The 26,519-nt window shown below is 38.8% G+C and overlaps 1 protein-coding gene across 3 annotated transcripts in view; it reads left to right on the top strand.

Moving 5' to 3' along the window:
• Positions 1 to 2,489: 2,489 nt before the first annotated feature.
• Positions 2,490 to 26,519, top strand: part of LOC136677003 (target of Nesh-SH3-like) — a 35,486-nt gene continuing 11,456 nt past the window's right edge. Inside the window, exons 1-12 of one of the 3 annotated variants that reach the window (XM_066654343.1) lie at positions 2,490 to 2,701; positions 11,325 to 11,504; positions 13,738 to 13,806; positions 13,992 to 14,124; positions 15,058 to 15,239; positions 15,654 to 15,709; positions 17,134 to 17,179; positions 17,326 to 17,406; positions 18,482 to 18,556; positions 19,955 to 20,230; positions 21,234 to 21,410; positions 23,356 to 23,421. In XM_066654343.1, the coding sequence (XP_066510440.1) occupies positions 2,602 to 2,701; positions 11,325 to 11,504; positions 13,738 to 13,806; positions 13,992 to 14,124; positions 15,058 to 15,239; positions 15,654 to 15,709; positions 17,134 to 17,179; positions 17,326 to 17,406; positions 18,482 to 18,556; positions 19,955 to 20,230; positions 21,234 to 21,410; positions 23,356 to 23,421 (1,441 nt within the window). In that variant the 5' untranslated portion in view covers positions 2,490 to 2,601. The remainder of the gene's footprint in view (positions 2,702 to 11,324; positions 11,505 to 13,737; positions 13,807 to 13,991; positions 14,125 to 15,057; positions 15,240 to 15,653; positions 15,710 to 17,133; positions 17,180 to 17,325; positions 17,407 to 18,481; positions 18,557 to 19,954; positions 20,231 to 21,233; positions 21,411 to 23,355; positions 23,422 to 26,519) is intronic. The other 2 variants (XM_066654345.1, XM_066654346.1) reach the window with 2 other exon arrangements.

The following is a 26,519-nucleotide window of genomic DNA, read 5'->3' as shown; positions in this document are numbered from 1 at the left end:
GCACAACCCTTAAATGGATAAGCAGAAAAGATAATGAAGATGATGCTGAATAATATATTGAGGCAAAATAGTATTTTGAGGCCATGAAATAATAAATAATCATTTGTCACCTCAAAATATTAGTTTGTCACCTTATGGCAATGTCACCTTATTAGTCTTATTACTGTCTGTAACTGCTTATCCAGTTCAAGATCACGGTGGGTCCGAAGCCTACCCAGAATCACTGAGCAAAAAGCAGGAATACACCCTGGAGGGGGCGCCAGTCTTTCGCAAGGCAACACACACTCGCACATTCACTCACACACTCACACCTATGGACATTTTTGAGTAGCCACATTGTTGCTTTTTGTGCTTTTAAGTGTAATATTTGACCATTTTTTGCTTGATAAAAGACATGCTCAACTGTTCCTGGTCACCATTGTGTGATGTCCCTCTCCATGAAGTGCCATAGAAAATAGAACTGGACTGCAATCAGACTAGTCAAACATATGTCCTCTTATTCTACAAAGCCAGTGTTGTAGAATGAGCCCTGGCACTGTCTTGCTGAAGCAGCTATTGATTTCAAGGATGAAGAAAAGGATGTAGACCCAATGACAGCAAAAGTCTCTATATTCCCAGCATAAGCCGTTGGAACCACTGAGACCAAACATATAGATGTCACATATTAGCACCCAAATTATGGCAGATGTTGGCTTTTGCACTTTTCAATGACAACAGTCTGGTTGGTCGATTTAATCTCTGGCATTTGTTTTAGCACATCAGTGATGAACTTGGGCTCAGAAAGCTGCGTTGACATATATCCTTCTCCTTGCTTAATAGAATTAAATAAATAGGGTAATATTGTCTCAAATGCAATGAAATTATGACAGATTAGCATGTGGTTTAACACATCATTTAGTCACTCTTACTTGCCATCAATAAAGACAATTTTTCCAATCCAAAATATTGGTAGTGCATTGTGGTGTATTCCTTAACTTCATAAGCTGTTATACATCATGTGGACACAGTCTAAGCGCCAGTCTATACACATTACTACAAATGGTTAGTACACTATGAAAGCTCTGACTTTTTGATGGAGCTTTTAGAGCAGCTTGTTAAGACTTTATAAGCCAATCCTAGAGAAGTAAAGTACCGTTTGGTCCTGTAACATGGCTAGTAAATGACAAGGGTCGAACAAACTGAACTTTATGTTCCAAGAAACTCTGGCAACTTGCTTTCTTGTACCTTGTTGCCATAGCAACGCCTCAGAATGGACAAGGAGTAATTTTTCCCACTAACCTTTGAGAAATATTGAGGCCTGTGTATGCAGAAAAGTTAGAACTCCTTTGTGGCTTTTTTTTTTTGTTAGATCGCTCTCTCGTTTTTAATTCTTTCCTTTTCTGAAAATGGTTTGTCTTCAGGTTTTATGACCCTGGCCTGTACCCTATGAGCCTGCTGCTTTCCTATTGCATAATTCTGGCATTAGTATTGGCCTGTATGATTCACTTCCTGTGGGTTGTCCCTTGTTGGAAGCTGTACTCTCTGCCCCCAAAACACTTTCTCCTGTATGTCATCCATTTTGCATGTTATGGCACGTGAAATGAGTGTATTACCATACCCTACCAAGGTCAGAATCACTTGTTAATACAAAACATACAGTAGATACTATTAGATACTAGTAGATACTGTTCTCCTTTAGTATCCCCACCAAACATTAGCAATTTGTGCTCTCCTACAAGCATGCTTAGCTTTCCAAATGTAAAAGTTAGGAAAGTTAGTGATTTTGCCCTCCCAGTTTAGTTGTTAGTTTTATATATATTTAATATATAACCTTGCCCTGGACCTGGTGAAACCCATGAGATGCCATGTTCATAGACTCTGCAAGAACTTCTGGCTCTTTATAACCAGTACTTGATTTTTTACTAAAAGCAGTAAATGCTTTCTCTCTCTCTCTCTCTCTCTCTCTCTCTCTCTCTCTCTCTCTCTCTCCTTTCCTTATTTGTTCCCTCACTTCATTTTTTTCCTCTCTTTTCATTCTCTCTCTCTCGTATATTCCTCCCAAGCTCTTGTTTTTCCTTTTTTGTTTTTCTTTCTTCTCCCTTCTAATTCCTGCCCCCTCTCTCTCTTCTTTTTTCTCTCACTCTTTATTCAGCCTTAGTCCTTTCTCAGACTTTGCCAACTGTCTGTTTTTTGTACTTGCAGAAACAAAAACACACTGTCCTTCAAATGAAAGAAAGAAAGAGGGTGATAGAGAGCGCACAAGAAAGAGACGCCAAACCAAAGCCATTAAGCCTCCTCCCCTCATCCTGTTCATGTGTGTGTGTGTGTGTGTGTGTGTGGGTGGGTGGGTGTGGCCGCCTTCTCCATGTGTGGTTTGACATCATCATTCTCCTCCCTCCGTGTCCTGTATAGATTAGGCGGGACGCTCCAGAGGTCTGTCACTGAGCCGCAGAGCAAGTCTAACACCTCCAGCAGCAGCAGCAGCAGCAGGTTGTTGTTAAGTTGCCCAGCAGCATCCACCCGAGCCCAGGTCCAGAGACACCTGGAGACTCCCTGAGAACCAAGATCCAGAACCCAAGAGCACAGAGAGACTGAGAGGCCCCAAGACCCCTGATACCCACTATGGCTGTGTCCTCATACCTCCATCCCTGCTTCCTCCTGTTCCTCATGACCGGAATTCTACTCCTCTTCCTCACACTTTCTTCCGCCCAGAGAATCAGAGGCAAGTGTATCCACACATTTTTAAATGCAGTGTATGATAAATATTCACCATATAAAGTACTCTATACAATAACTACAAATAATAAATTATATATATTGCATTTCTTCAATGTAGTGACTTTGAGGGCATTCTAGTCATTCTGGACCATTTCTATTTATCCATTTATAAAGAAACTTTCACACAGTGTAAAAAACAGCAGAGGTGTGTCAGTACATAGATTTCTTTGGACAGCAACAATATATTAAATCAATGTATATCTATGTATCATATAATGTACCAAAGGAAAAAATATGTGATAATTTTGAAGTGATAATTATGAAATTATGAAGTTATATATTTTATTGTATTTTAGATTTTAAAGTGCAAGACTGGAAAATAAGACCAATGTTTACTCTCATTTAGAACTTTCTTATATATGTTAATCAGTAATTATATGTAAAACAATAATTCAAAATGCTGCAGTCTTGTTCATAAAAAAAAAAAAAAAAAAAAAAAAAAAAAGACACTTACACAGACATAAACCGGTACACCGGTACATTTTCAGGTAGAAGGGTTCTTACCTTCTTATAATGTTTTACAATTGTTTGGCTCTAGGGCAGGATTTATAGAGCTGATGCTAGGAACAACTTTGTGACAATGTAGTATCTATATTGTCAAAGTGTGTACATAAACTTGTCCTAACTACCAATTGGTTCCTGTATGTACATCATGAAAATCTGTTGTCAGTTCTGATGTAATGTCGAAGTAACACCTGTATCAGCCAACACTCATTTGTTCTGCCACTGATAGGTCTGGGTGCAATAATACAGTGTCACTGTGAAGTAATAAGATACAATGTCTATATAATTGTATCTATATAATTATAATCTCAGGAATTGTCATGAGGAGCATAAGAAAGGAGCCAATGACATATCAGCTTGACATCAAAACTGGCATATATGTCCTTTGTGATAAAATAAGTGTATTGTAAGATAATGAAGCATAATGAACACTTGAAATATTATTTTAACTGCACAATGCAATTTGAGACAAGTGCACACCAATTTAGCCATGCAGTTTAACCAATAGCCAGGATATAAGTGGTTCCACTTTATTTAAACAGCCCCCATTTTAATTATCCCCAGGTGTCCAAATTGTTACCAAACTGGGGATTCTCAGCAGTGTTAGGATTAGGGCTTAGGGCCAATAGATTTTGGAGCATTGCTGTGAGAATTTTATATCATTAATTCATAATGAGATTTATTGAAATCATGTACCAATCTTGGTTGATCACTTCCGGCACTCCAACTCATCCCAAAAGTATTGTATCACCCAAAGCTGTGAGGATTTATACTCAGCACTTTTGAGTAGAGTGAATTTTTGTGAGTGTGTGCACTGAAAAAGTCTCCAGTTGCTGCAAGTACATCCAGTGCAAGTGTCCTGTTAGATTTGATTCTATTTCACTGAAAAGTGCCCACATAAAATAGTGCTGCTATTTTCTGCATCTGTTTTCACTTAGGAGCAAAAACTGCAGTAAACGTTCACGTTTTTCATGTGAAGAAAAAGCAGATGTGAGATTGCACTGTAGGGTTTGTTTCTGCCAACAGCAACCCAATTGGCTGGAAGTGCCCCGGAGGCGGAGCTTCAGTATAAGCAAAGGCCAAAAGATACTGGAAAATGTAAAAAATCTGTACTGCTTGTAAGACTGAAAAAAAAAACTCTATGCAATATGACAGATTCAATTTCAGGGACGAGAGCTGGAGAGCCAGGTTTAGAACAATAAAGCATTATTGTCCCACATTACATCATGGACTGAGAAGACAGCTAAAATCACTGTTTCTCTCATACAGATGTGTGTGTATATGTGTGCCCACGTGCTTTGCCAAGTGTGTGCAGGTGTGTGTTCATACTAATGTTGAATCTGAATGAGATAGGCCTATAGTTTGGCCCCTAATTTTAAAACTCACCTCCAAAATGATGTCCATTTCTGCTAGCATTTCTATGGTATATGTAAGTATTTTACACGTACAAAAGCCTGTAAAATACATGTAATATGTTTTATACAATGCTTTTATCAATCATGAAAATATTTTAAAATATTCCTTGTATCATGAAGTTGGTCTCATCCACTGGAAATGAAAATGTGATTGGCTAATTCCCATTGCCATTCAGATAAATAATCTAAAATGTGAGGCCTTTAATGTGCACTCATTGTGGAAATCTGTTTAACTGTGCATGCACAGTGTGTGTTTACTCATGTACCACTTTAGAATTCGTGTACACTTACAACGGTTTATAATTCATTTACATTCTGTTTATTAATTATGTTGTAAATTCATTACAATTCATTAATAATTATTTATTAACTTATTAATAGAATGTGCAACATTTACCTGCTGTCAGCTTCAACACATATTTATTAATAATCTTATAATAAAAATAATTTGATTCACAAAGTTTAATCAATTACCCATCATGAGAGTGCCTTTTAACACTCCTTAACATATTAAATGACTAAATTCATATTTTTAGGTGATAGCATATTAATTACCTTGACATTTTCAGTAAGTTCTGACACTTTCACTATTAAATGAAAAAGAGGTCACTATTGCCCTTTTTATCTTTGTGTTACAAATGAATATTACTGACCATTAAAGTGTTTACAGCCTAATGTATAACCATGTAATTAACTGACTTTAAAACCATTTATAATACTTTATTAGTCTTATTTTAAAAAGGAATCTTTACACATTATAGAAATGTACCAGTCTTATAAACTGGGACTCTGGGGAAGCTGAATCATACTCAATGACAAACCTGGGCTGGAGATGCTGAAACCCACACAGCATTAGTATGTGAAACTGTGGGACTGTGTTATTTGGAGTGAAGGAGCTCCAGCCAATACTTTAGGATGAGTGTAATAATTCATAATTAAATGATGTATGAACATGTATTCACAAATGTTTGGTCATATAGGATATATGAGGTAGGGTGTTTAGTACAGACATCCATATCTTGAATCCAGTTTCTAGTCCTAGATTTTGTAATCAATGATATGTATTGCTCTAAGTGGCCTATCAGCACAATTGAACTAAGTGATCTTAGTGAATACTTATCAGTGGTTACAAAATCCAGAGCTGGAGTCTGGAATCAAGATCAGGTTTGTAATATTGGTAAAGCGCACATGACTAGAAACCTGAAAAAGACCTTTTGTTTTGTCCTGCAAGATCCATCATGTTTCAAGAGAGGCAAGAACAAAATTAACAAGTGGGTGGAAACCATCCAAACCCCTAGAGAGTAAAAGTTGTTTTCTCGGCTGAGGTGTTGAAAACTCTCTGAAAATCTCTGAGCTTTACTGTACAGAGGGCTGCAGTACCGTTAACTTGATGACAGGAGATGAAAGAATTGCTGTCTGTAGTGCCAAAGTGAAAACAGTCTTAGAACAACAGAATATTGTATTATTATCTGTGTCCCACAGATGAATGCAAAAAGGGGGACGGTAGAGTTAAAGTCAGTGGAAAAGGTGAATGTGTTGGGATATGTTTACAGTGAGGTGTATGCTTGTGTTTATGTGTGTGTGTGTGTGTGTGTGTGTTAGTGAAGGTAAGATAAGATCTAAGCATTGATCATAGTGGCTGGAAATGACAACAGGTCTCTCAGGCAATCTATAACTTTTAAACTTTTTTAATCAACTCTTTCGCCAAGTTGTTGCAGCATTCAACAATGCATGTTGTTTAAAAGAGGAATGCTATCTTTCCATCTTACAAGATGAGGAGCTTCTCAACATAAACAAAGCAGAGTGAACTACCGTTCCCCACAGTCATATTTGTTCCCTTTAGTAATACTGAAATTACTTTAGTAATATATCCCTTTAGTAATACTGAGATTTAAAAAAGCTATTCATCAGAGCAGTGTTTATTTGCCCAACATTAGCAGTAAGTGTTTAACGCCCAACATTAGAATAGAACCAAATAATATTATTCCAGTAAGTGTTATATTTTGTGTGTGATTGGGTTGGTTTAAATTTTTCCAAATATCTCCTTATGGTAGTCTATTTTATATGAACAAAACATTGTTCTGAAGAAACAGCCATCCAAGTCCCAGATTCTGGATCCTAAACACAGACCTGGCAAGAGATCCTCACAGCATTAGATTCAGTCCAGACTACCAGAATGTTTGTTAAGCATGTGTATACCAAAAATCAGCATGTTTATACATGTGTATAAATGAAACAACTGCTAGATGATTGTCAGCTCCATTGACACTGGACAGAATTCATGCCTGGCCCTGGTTCTGAAAGTGTTCAGCTTCAAGCTGCTGATCCTCTGGAAGGCATTCAACTGTGAAAATAATGACTTGACACCTCCTCCTAGTGGAGGTCAAAAACAAAAATGTGTCTACTTGACCATTTCTCTGTGAATCACTGAGGCATTTGGTAGTTCAATATGAAGTTTTTGTATTATTACAAAATGTTCAACACAAGCCACATTTGTGTTTACCAGATTATTAGTCAAAGATTTTAAATGACATTTTAACAAAATATATTGGTTTTATTGTTTGTTGCATACCCTTTCTTACATGTCTTTTGATTGTTTCATGCTCAAACCTCACAGTGAATTTCTATGTTCTATTTTATTATAATTGTGATTAATTACAATACATTAAATATGTAACTGTGTTAATACACTATTAGAAAAATATTTTAGCAAATACGTAGCCCTGTAATTCACCGTACTGTACTATTAATAATATAAAAAATTAAGTTAATATAAAAAATAAGTGGACAGAACAAGATATTTCTTTTTGTTGCTCTGTTAGCTTATCATTCTTTCATTCATTCATTCATTGTCTGTAACTGCTTATCCAGTTCAGGGTCCTGGTGGGTTCAGAGCCTATCGGGAATCCCTGGGCTGAAGGCAGGAACACAACCTGGAGGGGCGCCAGTCCTTCATAGGGAGACACACACTCACATATTCACTCACACACTCACACCTATGGACACTTTAGAGTCACCAATCCACCTACCAATGTGTGTTTTTCGACCATGGGAGAAAACCGGAGCACCCGGAGGAAACCCACACGGACACGGGGAGAACACACCAAACTCCTCACAGTCACCCAGAGCAGGACTCTAATCCCCAACCCCAGATCCCTGGAGCTGTGTGACAGCGACACTACCTGTTGCACCACCGTGCCGCCCTATATATACAGGGGGTCCTTGACTTACGATGTTGATCCGTTCCTACGTCGCGTCGTAAACCGATTTTCGGTGTAAGTACATACTGTAAGCACTTATCCTATCCTAACACCTATCCTCCTCGGTCCTGAGCCACGTATCCGTGAATTCTTCCGCCACACACACCAATCACGAAGTTCGCGTTACAATGTTTACGACGCAAAACCACTTAAGTCGAAACAAGGCTTTATACAGGAAATGGGAGATGTGTCATAACCATGAAACATCGTAACTCGGGACTGACGTAACCCTCCTGTATATATAAATATTGTATACAAAATATTAAGAAAGTCTAATAACAATAAAAAAAATATTTGTTTTTTTAGAGTGTACATTTAAATAATTTCTAAATAGAAAACTATACATTCTAAACTGATCCTGGGGAGGCGATCACACATTGTTCTTTTTCACGGGTTGTGAACAAGTTCCGTTCATATTTTTTGGAATCTTGTTTGCTTGCTTGGGTCTATCTAGCAACCAGTCCACGTTTCCAGCAGCTTAGAGATGCTATGCCTGAAATCAGCACCAGCACCAAAGACATGGACAAATGGATAGAGTCAGGACAGAGACATTATATATTCTTTGTGTACTGTGCTTTCATATCATAGTGCAATAAGATATATGTTTGTAAATGTTGCCATTTTCTGAGGAGTTTGTGAACAGCAGAGAAAAGTAGACAATGTGCTTTGTGTCATGCTAAAAACAGCCCCAAAAAACCTCACATATGAAGCATATTTCTGTTTTGTTTCTTTTCATTTATTTATATAACATGTATAAGACTTGTGCAGCTCCATTGTGTGAAAACACTTTATTTGAGACTCTGAAAATATACCCCATAAGATCCCAATTATTCTACTGATTATAAACAACTAAATTTTGTAAATTAAAGACTGACTATGATCCGGGTGACTGAAAGGCATACAAGCCAAGAACAACTCAAACCTTCTTCTTGCTCTCCTTTGAGGCCATTCTTGAGGCGCTAATTTTTAGGAAGAAGAAATAAACTGACAGAGCATGTTTGTGTTGACTTTCCCAGACAGGGATTGGCAGGTTCCTTTTGGAACATGAAATCCTCTACCGCTAATAATTCTCAGTCTGTCAACTCCATTTTCTAATGAAAAGTTTTGCATATCTCACGAGAAGGCCTCTCAATTGCATAAAATGATCTTAAAAATGTTTCGTGATTTATGCCTGTTGGTTTGGAAAGGGGCCTGATTAGTTCTGAGAGGACAAGTACATTCCTTTTTTAAAAAGACTGATGAATATCATGGAAATTCACATTAATAGCTGTGGAAACTCATGTAGAACAAGATGGAAGACATTAAATTATACATTAGTAGGAGCATTAAAGTACAATCCCAGATCTTTCTGCAGAAGCAGTTTCTCCAGATTTTGCCTCTTATTGCAGTAGGTGAAAGGGTTTTCTGCTCCCCTTTAGCCATTCCTCAAGTTCAGAGGAGCCTTTAGTGGCCTGGAAAATTCTTAAAACTCTAAAAACCTTACAGAACGGAAAGCACCTTCCTGTTAATGTGAAAGGTTTTGGCATTAACAAGCTGAGGTCAGGTAAGCAGAGGTAGAGATTCTTCGGCATCATGCTCTGCCATATTCCTCTATTCCTCTCTTCTGTATACTTGTCAACTCAGCTGCCAAAAGCCATGAATCATTACATGAAGAAAAAGTAGTTTTCTTAAATGGATTATTTCAGAATTACTACCATATATTAGAGCAAGACCTGAGGCTAAAATAGAAGGCTCATTACAAGTCCATTATAGTCTGAAGACTATAATAAGCCTGAAGAGGAATTACATAAAGCTGCCTCATATGTTATTAGTTTTCACTGAGCTTGTTTAAAGAATACTAATGTGGTGCATTGAGGAAATACAAAGACTAAAGGCTTTAGTTATGTAAGAATACCTTAGTTATAACAGTAGCTAATTGTAGCCAATGACAGGGCTTCCTTATCAACACATTGTTCATGTCTGAATGATTAAAGTGAGAAAAGCAAGACAGGTTCTCTGATGAGTTTTCCATAGTGCGGCTCATCATCAGCCCATACTGAAATTTTGATCTGAATTAGCGTTAACAAGCCAAATTGAAAAAAAGCCTCTGTGAGTGTTTGATTGATGTGACTGATCCAGAGCCTCCCAAGCTTGTAATGATCCGTTAAGAATCCGGCACATTGCTTTCCCCCCAAACCCCTTACTGAGCCACACTCAAGCAGCTTAAGGAGGATATTTTTTGGCCTATTTAACCTAGTCAAATCAGTCAGCTCTTGAGTGAAGGGGAAGTCTGATGGAAATGGAAAAACTCCCCTTGGTCTCCTGGCTTACTGGATTTAGGAAAGGGATCTGACACTGAATCCAGATATTCTATGCTGCAAATTTTCCTTTATTACCCAGCTCAGAGAAAGAAGGGTCTGCCTCACAAAGGCCACAGAGTAGAACTTCTGGCCCAGGATGAGCTGTCTCCTGTCATTGTAATTATATTCTTTAGGATAGGACAGAGTTGATTTTATAGCAGCAAAGATGGTAGTACACATTAATCTCCTATCTACATATTAAAGCTAGAAAGTACTATTTATTAAAAGATTGTGCCAGATTTTGAATGGCAGACAAATGACATAAACTTGCAGATAGAAAATGTACACTAGGAAATACAGTTAAAAAAAGCTCTAGAAACTCCTTAGAGAGGGTTTTGTTACGTAAATACCTGTTAACACTTCATCCACCTGGAATATCAAGATTTTATCTGGATAAGGACAAACCACATAAAAAGCAACTTTAATGTTAGTTAGTTTTCTCACAGATTCCCCAGTTCTCACAGCAGAATTTTTCCTTAGTGCAATAGTGCAACATCCAGTCGAGTTAAATCTAGTAGGTTCTATCCATTGGAAAAGTGCCATACGTTTTTTCCATCTTCTGTGTTTCAAGAAACACACACACACACACATATACCATTATATCAGTATCAAAAATTACAACATTTTCCTTGTCCTGTAAATGCACCATTTTAGAGAAACAAGGTTTTATCCCTGGTGCAATGATTTGATACACGTGGTCCTGCTACTGAGCTTTGTGGAGGTGGGTGAATATAAAGATAACTAAAAAGTGTCCTTGATTTACTTTTATGCCTCATTTACATTACATAAGATCCAGGTTTCTTTTAAAAGTGGGCCCCTTTAGCAATTTCCTGAACCACATGAATACGAAAGGTCTGTAAATCCACAGTGCAGTAGGAAGGAATATTGTATATGACTACCACCCCGTAAATTCATGTACCTAGTTAATCATCTGTACCTGAGAGAACTGTGGGAATTCCTTGCTGTATATTATTAAAAGGAAACATATTTTCTAAAAGTCGGTTTACATCAATGTGTGCCATTTTTAAAAATCTTTTTTTCTACCACAGTGAGAAGACAGAATATGAAGGTCCGGATCAATGCCACCGGGGACACTATTGTTCTGAAATTTGTTAAGCCCAACCCTGACATCAAGCTTGAAGGCTACATCCTGGGCTATGGTTCGAGCATGTTCTCCAAGCAGTTTATCCAGCTGCCAGAAAATGGAGTTCCCTATGAGACAGAGATTGGTAAGTCTCATGAGTAATGTTTAACATAAGGAAGAGGTCATTATTTTGCCATCACCGACACATGAAAGGCAGAAATCCCGCAAACCAGCAAAACAAGATTAGTACCATCTTAAAAAATAATACCAGAAAACATGTATAAATATAAACACATGGTTTGCTTCCAACATTGGTTAAAAGTTCTGCTGATTGAGTCCCCAAACAAAAGGGAAATTCTACCCAAATGGAATGTTTTTGGTTATGCTTTGTGAGACAGTAAGACATATGACCAGCATGCCTTTGTTCCTCTGATTAGACAGATCTACTTTGAGAAAGTCGAGGGGTTACATATAACCCTGAACACTGTAGACTGTGTTTATTTTCATCTATTGAACTGTTTCCTATTCTCAATCCATCTCTTTTATTCACAGCTCTTCAGTTGACTAACCCTAATCTTCCAGCTTTACAGGGCCAGCTGGAGGTCAGAGGTCAATTTCCCTTAAGTCAGTGTGAGATGATGGTTTCCACTGCAGTGTTTTGTTTTCAGAGCAGTGACTGAGAGTACCAGAAAATGTTCTCAATAACCATTAGGTGCTGGTTCACAGCAAACGATTTTATTAATTTCAGAGGCCTTTCAAGGGCATACCAATAAAAGATAGAAATATAAGTAATGATTGTAGATCAACTTATACTACCACAAACCACAATGCTTAGCTTCTACATTATGCAGTACACAGTTTATTTGGTTCCATGTTAGGCGTTGCCTCAGTTACTGCTATTCTTCCCAGGATGACAAATCCTGAATGTTACTTCATGCTGTGTCCTTTATTGCTGTTAATGCGAGTAAGAACAAGCCCAGTAACCTAAAAGCAAGTACGGGTGACCAGGCATAATCCTAGAACATTACCTCATTTCGGTTATCTCCTGTTGTTTGGTCACCAGTATTTTTACATTTGAGCTGCAATGGTCTGGACAAGTTGGGGCAAGCCAGGGCCTGCAGTAGACGGTCACTGTTGACATTCTCAACCTAAAGGTCTTGCAAGCACTGGAGCTGATGCATGAGCCAGGTCCTGAATCTAAGAATTTCATAAATAAGGACAATTTTGTTTTTTAAATGAAACATGTAATTGAACCCGAACCCACCAAAGCACTCATTACCTGAAGCACAGGCACAAAGCAGGATCATATACTCACATCAGTTGTCTGAATGAGCTGAGTATAGCCAATGCTCCAGAAGGGCTGAGATTGGAATCAGCTGCATGTGCACAGCAGATGACCAGAATTGCTTGGTGCTTTGATTTGCAAGAGCCTTCAGGCAATACAAGACTTTAGAGTGGACTGCAAAGTGGCACATATAACTGGCAGCATGCTAGGCCAACAAACAGATTTAGATCCAAAAACATCTGTGCAAATCAAAATTATGAATAAATCTTTATCGTGGAGGATCAGTGACTTTGCCAAGGTCGTAATTATTATGCGTTACATGAAGAGACCCTAATGGCTTCCTGTGTTCAATAGTTGCTTTTTGTAAATGGTATGAAACCATACATCAATCAACCAGTGATGTTAGCCTGGTTCTCGCCAAACAGTGGGCCTCGTGCCTGGCCAGCCAGATGTGTTTGTTGTTCCACAGACCGATGTACATCTGTATGCCCCAAAAAACTTTCTAGTGTTTTACATTTCTTTTCCTGGCCATCTAAGACCTCTGAACTGTATTCACTGGAGCAGATGGATTTGGCAGCTCAAATGACTTGAAAAAGTGTTTCATTTCAAGTACATATAATATGTCAAATCTTTTAAGCCTTCTGTCCCACACAACCAAAATGAAAGCTGCACTTTTCCTGAAAAGATAATCCACTTAGCTTTGTGGCCAGGCTCTTTGAGGAATAAATGGTTTCTTGTTCTTGAAGTCTAAGCCTTTGTCATTGCATGAGCAGCTGTGGGTATTACTTCCAGAACCTAACTTACTCAGGTTCCTTCAATTTTTGGTGGCCTACCTGATCTTCCACAGATCTGGAACCAGGAATACATTTGGACGGGTTGGGCCTGGAATTTGCATAGACTGGTGATTTCTCAGCTCAAGCAATGGATTCCATTCAGTAGATAATTACCAGGTTTATTAGGAGTGTTTATGTAGGAAAAGTACTTATGTATTTCAGTCCTGCAGAACCAGAACTGGACACATTTATCTAAAAATAGCATAGGGTTTTCTTTCTGTATGTTGTAGGTTAATGATGTAAATGTATCTCTATTTCAGATGCTGAACCCAAGTACCTAGTGGCTGTCCAACCAATTCCAACCAATGATGTGAAAAAGCAATGTACAGGTAAATTGCAAATCCTCAAAAAACACTATCCTATTAAACTGCATCGCAGGATCTAATGTACTTTACCTGCTAGGTATAGTGTCATACTGGCCCTTTTAAAATCCCATCCTGAAAACTAGAGCCAAGATCAGATTTGAATACCTTCTGGGACATTTGTGTCCTAAATATGTGTGATTCACCAACAGGAAAAGTGAACCTGGACAAGCCTCTTCATCTAGTGATTGGTTCAGTTACTCCCACCTCAGTTCTCCTGTCCTGGGGAACATTTGTGAAGACTCCTTATGAGGGAGACATCATGAATGACTGCCTTGAGGATGGGTGAGTTACTAACATGACCATTATCTGTATTCACCCTATGTTTTCCCCTTAATTTTCCACTTAAACTGTCTATGAGTGATCAAGACCTGCTCACATGAATGATAAATGTCCTCAGATAATATTTATAAATTATGCAAATTTAATTCTTATTCCAAACATGATAGATGCTAACTGTTTCATTTCTCTTAGCTCTAGCATCACATAATGACATTTGAGATAGAAATCAAGGTCCTCCATTTGCTCTGCTTGTTAACAAAAGGAGTATATAAATTGGTCCTTAACTCTGTGCACTGGCTGGAATTCAAGATTAATGATGCTTAACTCCTCTTTAAGGGTGGGGTGGGGGGCGGGGACTCTTTTTAGTGGAAAGACAGTGGGATAAGGATTTCAGCCAGAGCAGGTGTGTGTGTTTTGTGTTCTGTGTCCATGTAATGGTCTTTTGGACTAAAGTAAAGTAAGTGCAACTGGGACCAATGTGCTTTTCAATTTCTCTGCCTCTGTTTCGTACATACTCTATGGTATATGAATTTTTCTCTTGTGTTCTGGAGGCGGATGGTTGTTGGAAACACAATTGGAAACACTGACCCATACCAGATTGGTGGAGAAGAGAAGTCTCGCACCAGACCTGGGCTCTTATTAAAACCTAATGTTAGTCCATCTGTTTATGTCCTGGCTGCCACTCTGAGCATTACCCAACCCATGCATGGGGAAAAAAAAAACTCATGAGGCTGAGAAACTCAATCCACTGTCAGTCAGTGTTGACCAGGATTAACTGCAAATAAACAGGCCAAAAGAATCTGGATCCAAAAGAATCCAACACCATTTTAGACACTTGGGGAAAATCTGTGAATTCCATGGACACATTTTAACGTTGCTGAATTTACTGTCTACAAACATATGGACAACTTTTTTATTTTGCACCGTCCTTTCTAGGTACTACACAATCCGCTACAGAGAAAGAAGCAGGAAGTGGATCTATCAGACCTGCCCCACCAGTGACACAGTTATTGACAATCTGAAGCCAAACACTGCCTATGAGTTTGGAGTCCGACCTAACAAAGATGACCGTGGTGGCATATGGAGCAAACCAGTCATCCACAACACCAACATGGGAGGTATGAGAAGGATATTTATCATAATTATTATTATTATTATTATTATTATTATTATTATTGTGTTGCAAAATCACAACCAAAACATGCTCACATATAAGATGCCTCCTAATATGGACAGGCAGAATGACAGTCCATAAAAGTTCAATATTGGTATTTTACCAACACCCTAAGGTTTAGAATAAAATATGTTCATTTTTCTATTCACCCCACAACCATCATACAAAACAAGTCTAGTCTTGACAGTCAAACACGTGTTAAGTAGTAAAAACAGTGGCCATACAGCTGGTGTTGTGAAAGTGTTTGCAAATCTGGTTTGGACTACCTTTAACTCCTGAGTGTGACTCACATATTGACCTGCTACTCCTTTGGCGTTGGTCCACTCAAGACTATTCTTCTCTCATGGTTTCCTTTCAGACAAAAGCATGCAGAAACCCTACAAGTCTGGCCGGACACCCATAACCAAGCCCTTGGTATGTTCTGCCGATACTCATAAACTTGCGGGACATGGGATCTGTAAGAATTGTGAGCTGTGGATGCTTGGACTTAATGATTATACCAGAGAAGGGCATTCAAAAAGCCAGAGAGACTGTTTTTGTTGTCAAAATGGGATTCTGAGCACACACATGTCCCATCAGAGTAAATGAGTGAGAAGACAGGATGGGAGAAAATTAGTTAGTTAAGATTTAGATACCCTGTTGCCTTAAAATTATGAATAAAATTAACTTATGTTAACAATTTGACAGCGCCAAAGACACAGCTTCTTACTTGGTCAAAGGAAATGTAGGACCTTGAGTTAGTTCTTATCATAAGTATACAGAACAACAAACCATGTCTTTAACTCTGTCCACTTGTTATTTTGAGGTCAAACTCTCACTCTAGAGACTTAAGACCCAAGTCTCAGGACTAGACACAGACAACCATCACTCAGACTTGAGACTTATCTTTGATTCTTATAAAGCAGTTATCATCATCTGTTTCAAAGTGTTTAGTCAAAATGTTTGAGCCAAGGATGCACCATAGTTTGGTGAATGTCCTGTTCACAATTTAATCAAAAACATTTATAATTCTGGGGGCGTTTCCTTAGCATTTGCAAGCTCCCCAGTCTGTTTGCATGCTCAAAACTGGCAGAGCAAAGGCATCCATTATTTAGACAATGGAGAGAATTACATACATTTAACAGCATGAACCAATATGAGGATATTGCTCTATTCCTGCTCCATAGGTGGGTAATATTGACTTATATTTGCTGTTTCAGATTGCTTAAGGTAAAATGTCACCAAATTCGTGAGAAAGCTAAGTGCTTTCCTGAAAGTGCTACAAAACTAAACAGCTCATGTTACAAATGAGTTTCTGTGGTAACAGTGAATAAAATCTTACAGACAAGTTAACTTCAGCCACCTACAAACAACAGCTGTTTTTATTCACCTCAGACATACCGTTCCACCCTAAAAGACACTGAGCTTCTGAATATAAACAAACAGAGAACAGTTTTTCCCCACAATTGTATATGTCCCCTGTAAGGGCCAGGTTTGGAATTTGTGCTTTGAAGGACACCAGCCTTCCTGGACCTGAGTTATACACGCCTGGTTTCTGCCTTGCTCTTGGATTTTAAAGCGGGTCAAAGAAGACCAGAATTCTGCATCCTCACATGGACAGCTTCTGAAATGTGTGGAATTCAATTAGGACTCGAGCTCTGCACAGGGCAATATCTGTTGAAGTGGTCCAACAGGACCTAAAGGGTAAACTAAGTAGAAAAGCCATTCTAAGGCACATTACAAAACCATAGAGAGATCAAAGACCAAAGGGCCATCGCTGCTTTATGGCATATTGCTGAATTTGTTGTAGTTTAGTAATAATATGTGAGGGAATAAACATATTGTTTTTGTTCTTTAAGAATCCAATCGTGTCTGGACAGACCATGCTCTTTCCCCCAAAGCTTGGTAAGTTGCTTGAGTTTTGGTATCTCTCCTGTAGAAAAGAAATAAATGTTGTCAATGTGTTTATTTTTCCATGGGACAAAATGCCATGTCTAGCTAGTTTGATAGTGGCACATTTGTTTTTCTTCATCTTCCTTCCCTTCCTTTAGCTTTCCACAACAGGACCCACCCAAAACTCCAGCCTCCCCACAAAAACCCAGCCTTTCCTGGAGTACCAAAGACGTCTTTTGGTAAATTTTATTTCTTCTTCTTTTTTTTTTTTTTTTTTAATCTGGCACCCAGTTTTATTACAGCAGTTACCTACTTTGACACTTGACAGCTCACACACACATAGAGGCACATGGAGTGTAGAAAGTTTCTTGTAAAACATTTAATGGGCCCTTTTCATGTAAACTTCATGGGCTTGACAGCACTCTCTGAATTTCAAATGACTCCCTATTCCCTACATAGTGCACTAATTTTTTAACGTAGATACATTCAATAATTATGTTACAATAATTACAATTATTCTGACTGATGTTCAGTAAAGTATTCTTGGACATATTAATACTACTTATGTGTCTAGAGATGTAGTGGATTGCAATATTTTATTATGGTAGGAAAGATATCACACTCTTAAAAATAAAGGTGCAGCAAAGGGTTCTTTGAGCGATCCCATAGAAGAACCACTTCTAATGATAAATGATTGAGTGTGAAGAACCTTTTAATGGATTAAAAATCCATCACAACAAGTTATTTACATATTAAAACATATTAGAAAAATGGTTCTTTATGAAACTAAAAGTGGTCCTTCTATGGCATTGCGTAGCTGGCTGTTTAGGCTCTGAAGGCAGTTATTATTGGTCTTGTAAATAAGTCAAATAAAGTCAAATAAATGTATTAACATTGGTTATGTATGTGTCCCATCTGCCCTAAGACTCCGTCCCAACACCCCTCATCCCCAAGCCACATCTTTTTTAAAGAATAAAATATTGTCGCCTTATTCCATGCTAGCCCTAGCAAGATAACAGATTTCAAACATGTTCCGTGTTATGGATTGTAACAATATTATTTGATTGTTCACAAACTTACATGAATACAAAACTATTATTAGAGTTGATATTTTGGCTTCTTCAGTCAAATAGTGCATTTACATTTTGAGTATGGAGTGACAATTGCTAATGTTTGACATACATGCCATTATTTGTCTGGAGAAGCCTTTATATTTAAACCAATATTGTGCACTACATAGGTATTAAGGAGCAATCTGAGTTTCAGCCTCTCTTCTCTTTGCTTTGTTAAGAAATTATGCGTTATTTCCCACAGCACCTCCGCTGGTCCAACAAGAAACTGCACTCACCCCCTCCTCCAATGCCCCAAAATGGCCTCAGCTCCCCTTGGGTAACACCAAGTGTCTTGTTTTGGTTATTTTCCAGTCACTCCGCTTTGCGTGCAGATGCTTCACTGGGGGGCGGGGGTGGTTGATTGAAACTCTCAGCTTCGGTTGCATGCCAGCATGTTCTGTGCAAAATGGCAAGTTAGAAAGTCCTGGTTCTGTGGAGAGGAGGATTCCCAATGAACAGACGGGTGAAAGTTCAGTGTAAGTTTTTTTCAGGATGCCATGCACAGCAAAAAATACTATGGTTGGTTATGCATGGTATTTGTAGCCTCACATGCACTGGAACTGACAAAAGTTTTTTGATCAAGCTTTCTTCACTTTCTGACCACAAAGCTCTATAGCCATCTATTACATGTCAGCTCCATACATCCACACATCTATCTGTTATTGTTCTATCTTCCTATCATGCTAATAGCTAGCTATCTGTTTATCTTGCTATCTATAAAGCTTATCCATTCAGCTAGGTGGTAGCTTATTTATCTAGATACCTTGCTAGCTAACTAGCTAGCTCATTTATTTATTTATCAATCTTGCTTACTAGCTAGCTTATCTAGATATCTTGCTAGCTAGCTAGCTTATTTACTCTACAGCACTGAATTTCAGTTTTTTAATACTGATTTAATTCTATACTTCATCTTCAGGTTGTGAACAAATACGGTCAAAAAGCCTTACCTTACCTTAATGCAGAACACATCTCAAATTTTCTCATTCTTTTTGTCACTTTCTCAGTCTCCCCTTTCTGCCTCTCTACCTCATCTAATCAGTCATCTGCTGTTCAACTTTCTTCACCGTCGTCAGACTGGATTATTGCTGTTAGTATTGCTGCATTACAGCATTTGGCCTTGTTTCAGTCTGCATGAAATAGAAGCATGTCTGAAAGACATCAGTCACTTACTCTTTTTCAGTCCCAAGGAAAGGTAGTGCTCTGGGGAACTCTACTCTTTTTCTGTCTTCCTCTGTCTCTCAGACAGACTCAGAACAGTCCAGTCTCTCATCTCTCCCTCTCCCTCTCTCTCTCTCTCTCTCTCTCTCTCTCTCTCTCTCTCTCTCTTTTGAGAGTGAGACTCTCAAACCAGTGCTAGCTGATTATGAGACCAAGTGCTGACTCAAAAAAGCAAAGGCTAAATATTAAAGCAAGCAAAAAAAATTAAATAATGGGAAACATTTTTAAAGATGTGCTCATTGACAAGCATATAAAAATTCATGCCATCTGGATTGTATGGAGAAATTTAAATGCTGGCCACTCATGTGTAAATGTCCCCTATTTCTTTGCAGCCCTGAGGGATAGCAAGGCTGTGAAAAACCAGTCCATATGTGCTGCTGCTCGTTTGAAATGGGAGCTTGTTGATAGCCATGGTCTCTATAGTCAATGCTGCTCTGCTGCTTTTCTCTCAAAACAGATTCAGACAGCCATGCTAGAAATGCCTCCTCTGAGTCGAGTGGTATTTCTCCTGCCATCCCCAATCTCCCATCTGCCCAACCCCCTCGTGATACCACCACTACCACCGCTGCCACCACCACTGCCGCCACCACCACTTCTACTTCTACTACTACTACTACTACTACTACTACAACTACTTCCACTACCACTCAGTCCCTCTCCAACGGAGATTCGAAGAGTATCCTCCCCCAGACCAGGGCACCCAGTGCCACTCAAAAGCCTCATAGTTCATCTGGTAATTCCCCACTTTTGAAGTTTTATTTTATATTTTTCTTCAGAAAGTAACAAAACACAAGGGGTTGGTTGCGGTCCTTTGATGTTTACAATGGTTCACCTTCTGCAACTGGAGCCAGCTAAAGATTTAGTTGGTTACTCACTGGAGTAGTCCTCTTTCTGAGAATTTCTGGATTTCTGGGAAAAAACAAGACTTTGTGAAGCTCTACATTTGTATATGTTGTTATACTGGATCAAATAGAAGACAAAAGAGTCATAGAGGGCCAGAACAAAGAGCCACTTCTTTGTCAGATCTTGTAATCCCATAAGTCATCCTTCTACAAACAAATGGTCATCTTGTGCTATTTATTGTCCACAATGTCTGCAGGAAGACCCGTCTCCAGTTTGAGTCAGATAGAAGGCCAATAATAACGATAAATTGGCTAACATCACTGGAGAAATATCTTTGTTGGTTTGTGTTTTCAGACAGACTGCCACCCCAGTGTCTGTCCAAGAAGTATTTGGTTTCGTCTTGCCAGTGCTAATGTTTGATGTCACAGCTATTCTGATTTTCTCCCAAGATGCCTCATTGTGTCTTGCAGACACAGAAACTGCATACTGTACCTACATCTGGACTGAAATACTTGGAATATCTTTTTAGCACTGTAGATTTTATACATCTTGATGGAACATGATTATTTTTACCTTATCTGAATTTCTTATAATTAAGAAGCTTTAAGCCACATTGATGATAGATTTGTAGTTTTACTGGGCCAGAAACTTTTCAGTTAGCAAGCTCGCTAACTCACCAAATTTGACAGCTAAAATACAAATTAAACATCTGAGAAGACTTATGAGAATTGCTTTTGCCCAAAAATCCTTGGGAACATATACTTATTTAAGTGCAAAATATTTAAACCATACCAAATTATTTTATTAGCACAGACCGTTATGCCTTTGAAGAGTACTTCCCACACAGAGTGACCATACTTTAATCACAAGTGCTGTTGTCTTTCTTTATCCAGGTAAAACCTTTCTGAGACACCCAAGCTTGTTTGTTCCACCCAAATCCTTCGATTCAGTTGTAGCAGGGAGTGGCAAGAACCAGACGGCTGTGGGCAGAAACCCTTTCTCTCCCTTCTTTAACGGCATGCGGACCACTTCTTTCCCCAGAGCCAACAATTCATCCATCAGATATGGGGGTAAAAGAAACACTCAGTGCCCCCATTTAATGCTATATAATGCTTCCCTACCTCTCTTCCTATTTCTGTTTTCCAGATTGCACTTTTGTGACCAGAGCTTTCCCTTCTTTTCAGAAGATATATATTAAAACCAATCCTCAAAGAGTAGTGGAGATTAACATTGTATTACTTCCATTCACCTTCTAAAGCAGTGTTGTCACTCAAGGTTATACCAAATGACATTACAAGTTCTATCCAAGTACATCCCTGGTCCTACCAGAGGGTTTCACCAGAGGACATTCTTAGAGCTACAAGTCGTTGTCATAGGCTGCTAGTTTAGATTGGGAGAGTAACAGTTCTCCCTAGAACTGCCTGGCTTCTGTAGTTTGCTGGATCCAGCAAAAGACTTGCCCTAGCAGTTAGAACAATCCTCAAGAGGACTTTCTACTGACATTGGGCAGGAATATGATTTGTACCATCTTTAATTCCAGTATCGTGCCAATGTATTATTAAGATGACATGGCTATGACATTTATTTGTGTGGTGTTTCTAAATATCCACTGATCTTTGAGTCAAAGTTATAAGGCCTAACTAGGGGAAATTACATAGATATATAAGTATACATTTCCTTTTAAACGACATCACATCAGAATTTCCCATGGCAAGTGTGGTGTAAAAATGATCTCTTATGCCCCTTTCACACATGCACGGTAATCCAGAAATGTTACCTGGAGGAGCTGTATTTGTGAATACACCACATGCAATAGTTGTCTTGGACATTACCTGGACTTTATTCTGGTAGCACACTAGTAAACAGTCCAGGTAAGATCAGAGTCAACGCATGTAAGAACGGAATGAGAAATGTTTATTCTGCACGTATTGCTCCAATACCTAAACCACATGTTTTATCTCTCACTATGAGCTGTAAGTGTGAAAGACCACTCCAGGACATCTCCGGACCTGATACTCTGGAGTTTCGCTAGAATTCTCTGGAGGTCTTGGGTGAAATTGGCATATGTAAATTCAATCATCTTAAATCTAGTCATACTATGTAATATTTCTCATTATGATATTGGTTGAAAAGTTTTTTTAATCATTTTTCAACCAATTTCTGTATGTTTTTAGCCTTGATGCTTGCAACAAGCAAACTAGCAATGGAACTTTATGTGGATAATCTGATAGAAGAAACTGGTTGAAAAATTTTACAATATTCTTACTCATTTCATAATAAGAAATATGTTTAAAAGATTTAAGCTGTTTTCACTCAATTGGATATCACATTTGTATTGTGTATATACGTTGGATCATGTCAGCTAATTACAGTAGTAAGGTTTTTGAGTTGAATCAGGTGAGCTCTAGGAGGTAAAACACTAAATCTGTCTAGTGTTGCAATCCTCCAGGGTTTGGGAGTGAAAAAAACTGCCTTGGAGCCAGATTGTATCCCCATTGCCACATGTGGAATGAGTGCAGAACAGTCGTCATGCTCACTGATTCTCTGACAGCTTAACAGTGAGAGTATTTTTATGTGATTTACAATGATGGGCATGGATTAACTGCCTGCCCGCCATCTGTATGGATATTTATCTCCCCCAGGCAGCTGACCAGCTACCTATAATATCAAGCCCTGTCCAATTTTTCCCAAGGGTCTGTCTTAAAGTCCACACTTTGTTTTGTTTTTTTTCCCCTAAGTGTACTATAACATGATGAACTCACAAATGTAGCAACAGCAGTGTGAAAGAGCTTGTTAAGACTGTTGATATATAGATATGTTAATGTTCTTCCAGCAAACTCTCTAAATTCACCCTGTGAATAATGGAAAATATACTTTTTAGTGTAGTCTTCTTGAAAACCAAAAGTTTGGACATTGAGACATGCCCCAAGGCTCAGTCCCTGTAGGTTTCTCATGCTTGTAGTGCACTGCCACAAATCCTTCACTGCATAATGTCCCTTCTCTTCCCTCCAACAGTGAACGGCGAGCATCACAAAGGATTCTCTTTACCCAAACCAGTCATATGGTCCCCATCCAGAATGGGTAAAAAGAACCGAGTCGAAAGCTATATTTGTCAGCCAACATTTAACCTGCATTTCTCCTGTCTGCCATAGCTCATGTGGTGTCTTTACCCATCCGTCAACCATCTCTGTCCATTCAAACCATCCATCCATCATCCAGCCCATTTGCTCACCAGTCTGTTGTCTTTCTCATGTGTGTCCTTGACTCAGTGTTGGTACTGTTTGCAAGCTTCTGCAGGTGTAACGCTGCTGCGGGCTTCACTATAAGGACAGCATTACCTCTCATTAGTTCAATGTGGTGTTAACATACTCTGTTTCATGAGTTCCAGCCATCTGAGGAATTACAAAAATAACCATGAACTTGTTTTGACTTGTCTTTAGTTATCAGTTATTCTGGGGGTTTATTCAATGCTAGTGTTCAGTGTTTACTGTGTGCATGAGTGTCTGCATGCTCATCGTGTGTTCAAGAGCTTTGTTGTGGTGTGAGGGCTCAATCATCCTGCTGGTTTCTGTATTCATTTCATTTTTATATATTTATTATTTATTTATTACACAAAAGTATGTAATGATAACAAAATGCTAGTGATATTTAGTTTAACGTTAATACATCTCTTGGTAAAACATTAACTGGAATCAACACTGATCTTAGCAGCAGTTCAGTGTGGCATTAGTGAAATACTTAGCACCATTATTTTAACATCTTTTGTACAAAACAACTGACTTTATATGCAAATTCTTTTCGTTATATATTTTAGGTATTTACAGGTGGCCTTTTATAGATAGATAGATGATCTATGTCTATGAAAATTTGCTGGCAAAGCATAGAGGATAACACTGTTTTTCAAGCTTTCATTAGCATTTTCAAACAGCGGAAAACTTGGGGAGAAGTTGTAAAAAGTAGTAATTAAGGGGACAATCAGTGTGGTTTGGTGTGGGGAAACTTATCAAATTTGATTTTTTTTTTTAGCAGTGGTGTTGATAGGAACCACGTGTCTTCTTGTTTATGACAAATATATAGCATATTATTGTTACAATCCACAACCACTAGGAACTCTGTACCACTGTGAACAATTCTGACTCTGTAAGTTTCTCTGGTATTGGATGTTTCACATCAAACCACTTCTGCAACAAATAATGCAGAAATGATAAGACCAGGAAAAAAAAAAAAACACCAGAGCCTGCTGGAAAAAATCATTGGTTTTAATCAGCCTCCTTTTCCCACAGTTAATAATTCCCTGTCTGAGAATATATCTCCAGAGGCTCACAGAGACACCGGACGCTCACAGGCTCCTGTTGTGGAGCGATTCTATGGTAAAGGCATAGGCTGATTTGTTTGCACCCCATGGCAGCTCATCTTGACTGCATGAGACCTCCCTAGCTTCTGGACCAATCCAAAAATCATCGGCCAGCTCCACCACAGGCCTGGGCCGAGTCTTTGGAAAGTACTTTCTCCTCATGTGGAAGTACGGCGTCTGCTGGTCTTAGCTTCATTTAGACCATGGAGTTTTGGCTTGTTTTGCACCTGGCTTTGCACTTTTTTACTTATGTGTTTGGTTTCTTAATTCTCCCTGCCAGGAGATGTTCATTTTGTTGTCGTGTTATGAAGCAGGCATTTTGGTTGAAGCTTTTAATGCAGTTTCCAGCTTACTGCCCATGGGCTTATCTGGTTTGCTTTTGGCTGCTGAGAGAATTGAGTTGAGGAATAAAAAGCTTGCAATAATAGTCTGAATATCTAAATATAACAAAGGATGTTCTAAAGTTTGTTATAAGTGCTGTGAAATGACCGTCATTAACAGGTTCAAGACAAAATATAAAAGGCAAGTTCAGTGATGTAGACATACCAGTGTTGAGTGCTTTCCAATCCAAGGAATGTTTGTACCTATTCAAGAAAAACCACAGCATCATTTTATGAGCTGCTGTTGTGAGACAGATAAAAACAAATGTGATATTACTGTAGGGCGGCATGGTGGCGCAGCCAGTAGTGTTGCAATTACACAGCTCCAGGGGCCTGGAGGTTGTGGGTTCGATTCCTGCTCCAAGTGACTGGCTGTGAGGAGTTTGTGTATTCTCCCCGTGTCTGCGTGGGTTTCCTCCCACAGTCCAAAAACACATGTTGGTAGGTGGATTGGTGACTCAAAAGTGTCCGTGATTGTGTGTCTGTGTTGCCCTGTGAAGGACTGGCGCCCCCTCCAGGGTGTATTCCTGCCTTGCGCCCAATGATTCCAGGTAGGCTCTGGACCCACCGTGACCCTGAACTGGATAAGCGGTTACAGATAATGAATGAATGAATGTTACTGTAGCTTGGACATTTTACAAATGCGTAGTTTGAGCTGAATGTCTGCATTTCATTGTGATTTACAAATCTCTTTGGCCAATCGGTGCTCATGTTTTGCCACTACTCTGCTTGCTTGAAACCATAAGCAAGCAGGGAGGAAAAAGTACCCAGTTCCAGGTACCAAATTTGCCTAAAGTAAAAGCAAAAAAGGCAGTGTAGTGCCCAGCCGAGTATGGTAACGCAGCATTATTCATCCACATTTGCATATGCCTATGGAATATAAATACATTCACTAGGTTTTTGGCATAAAAAGTCAGGGTTTAGCCAATTTGATGCATAAGAAAAGGACAGAAGGCACCTTATGCCTGAAATTGATGCAACATCATAGTACATCTGGATCTTGACAGATGTTGACAGGGACAGATAATATGTCCCTGTCTAATGTTTAATAAAAAATCATGGCCTAAGTCAGAAGTTTTCAGTAGGTCTTGAGTCCAGTTTCCAAGTCCTGGAATGTGTAATCACTGGCAGATAGCATAACTGTTGACTTTACTGATTGGCCATCTAGTCGCAAAGCTAAAAGTATCAGGAACTGGTCTACATCACTGATATCGACAGTCAGGTTTTGTTGGAAAGTCACAGATTATACATCCAGATTAAACAGTAAAAAAAAAAACTTGCATAAGTGATGCATAAGTCAAATGTATAAATGTAGAGCAGCCACAGATTGAGTAATGCAAATCAGTATGATCCTTTCTGCTGAAACAATTTCCAGCATTGTTTTCCATGAGGTATAGCTGAGGGGAGAGTAAGGGCATTTTTCCAATAGCTTCACATTAAATGTG

This window comes from Hoplias malabaricus, chromosome X2, assembly GCF_029633855.1.
Source record: "Hoplias malabaricus isolate fHopMal1 chromosome X2, fHopMal1.hap1, whole genome shotgun sequence".
NCBI classification, from domain to species: Eukaryota; Metazoa; Chordata; class Actinopteri; order Characiformes; family Erythrinidae; genus Hoplias; species Hoplias malabaricus.
This window is presented reverse-complemented; position numbering and strand designations above follow the sequence as displayed.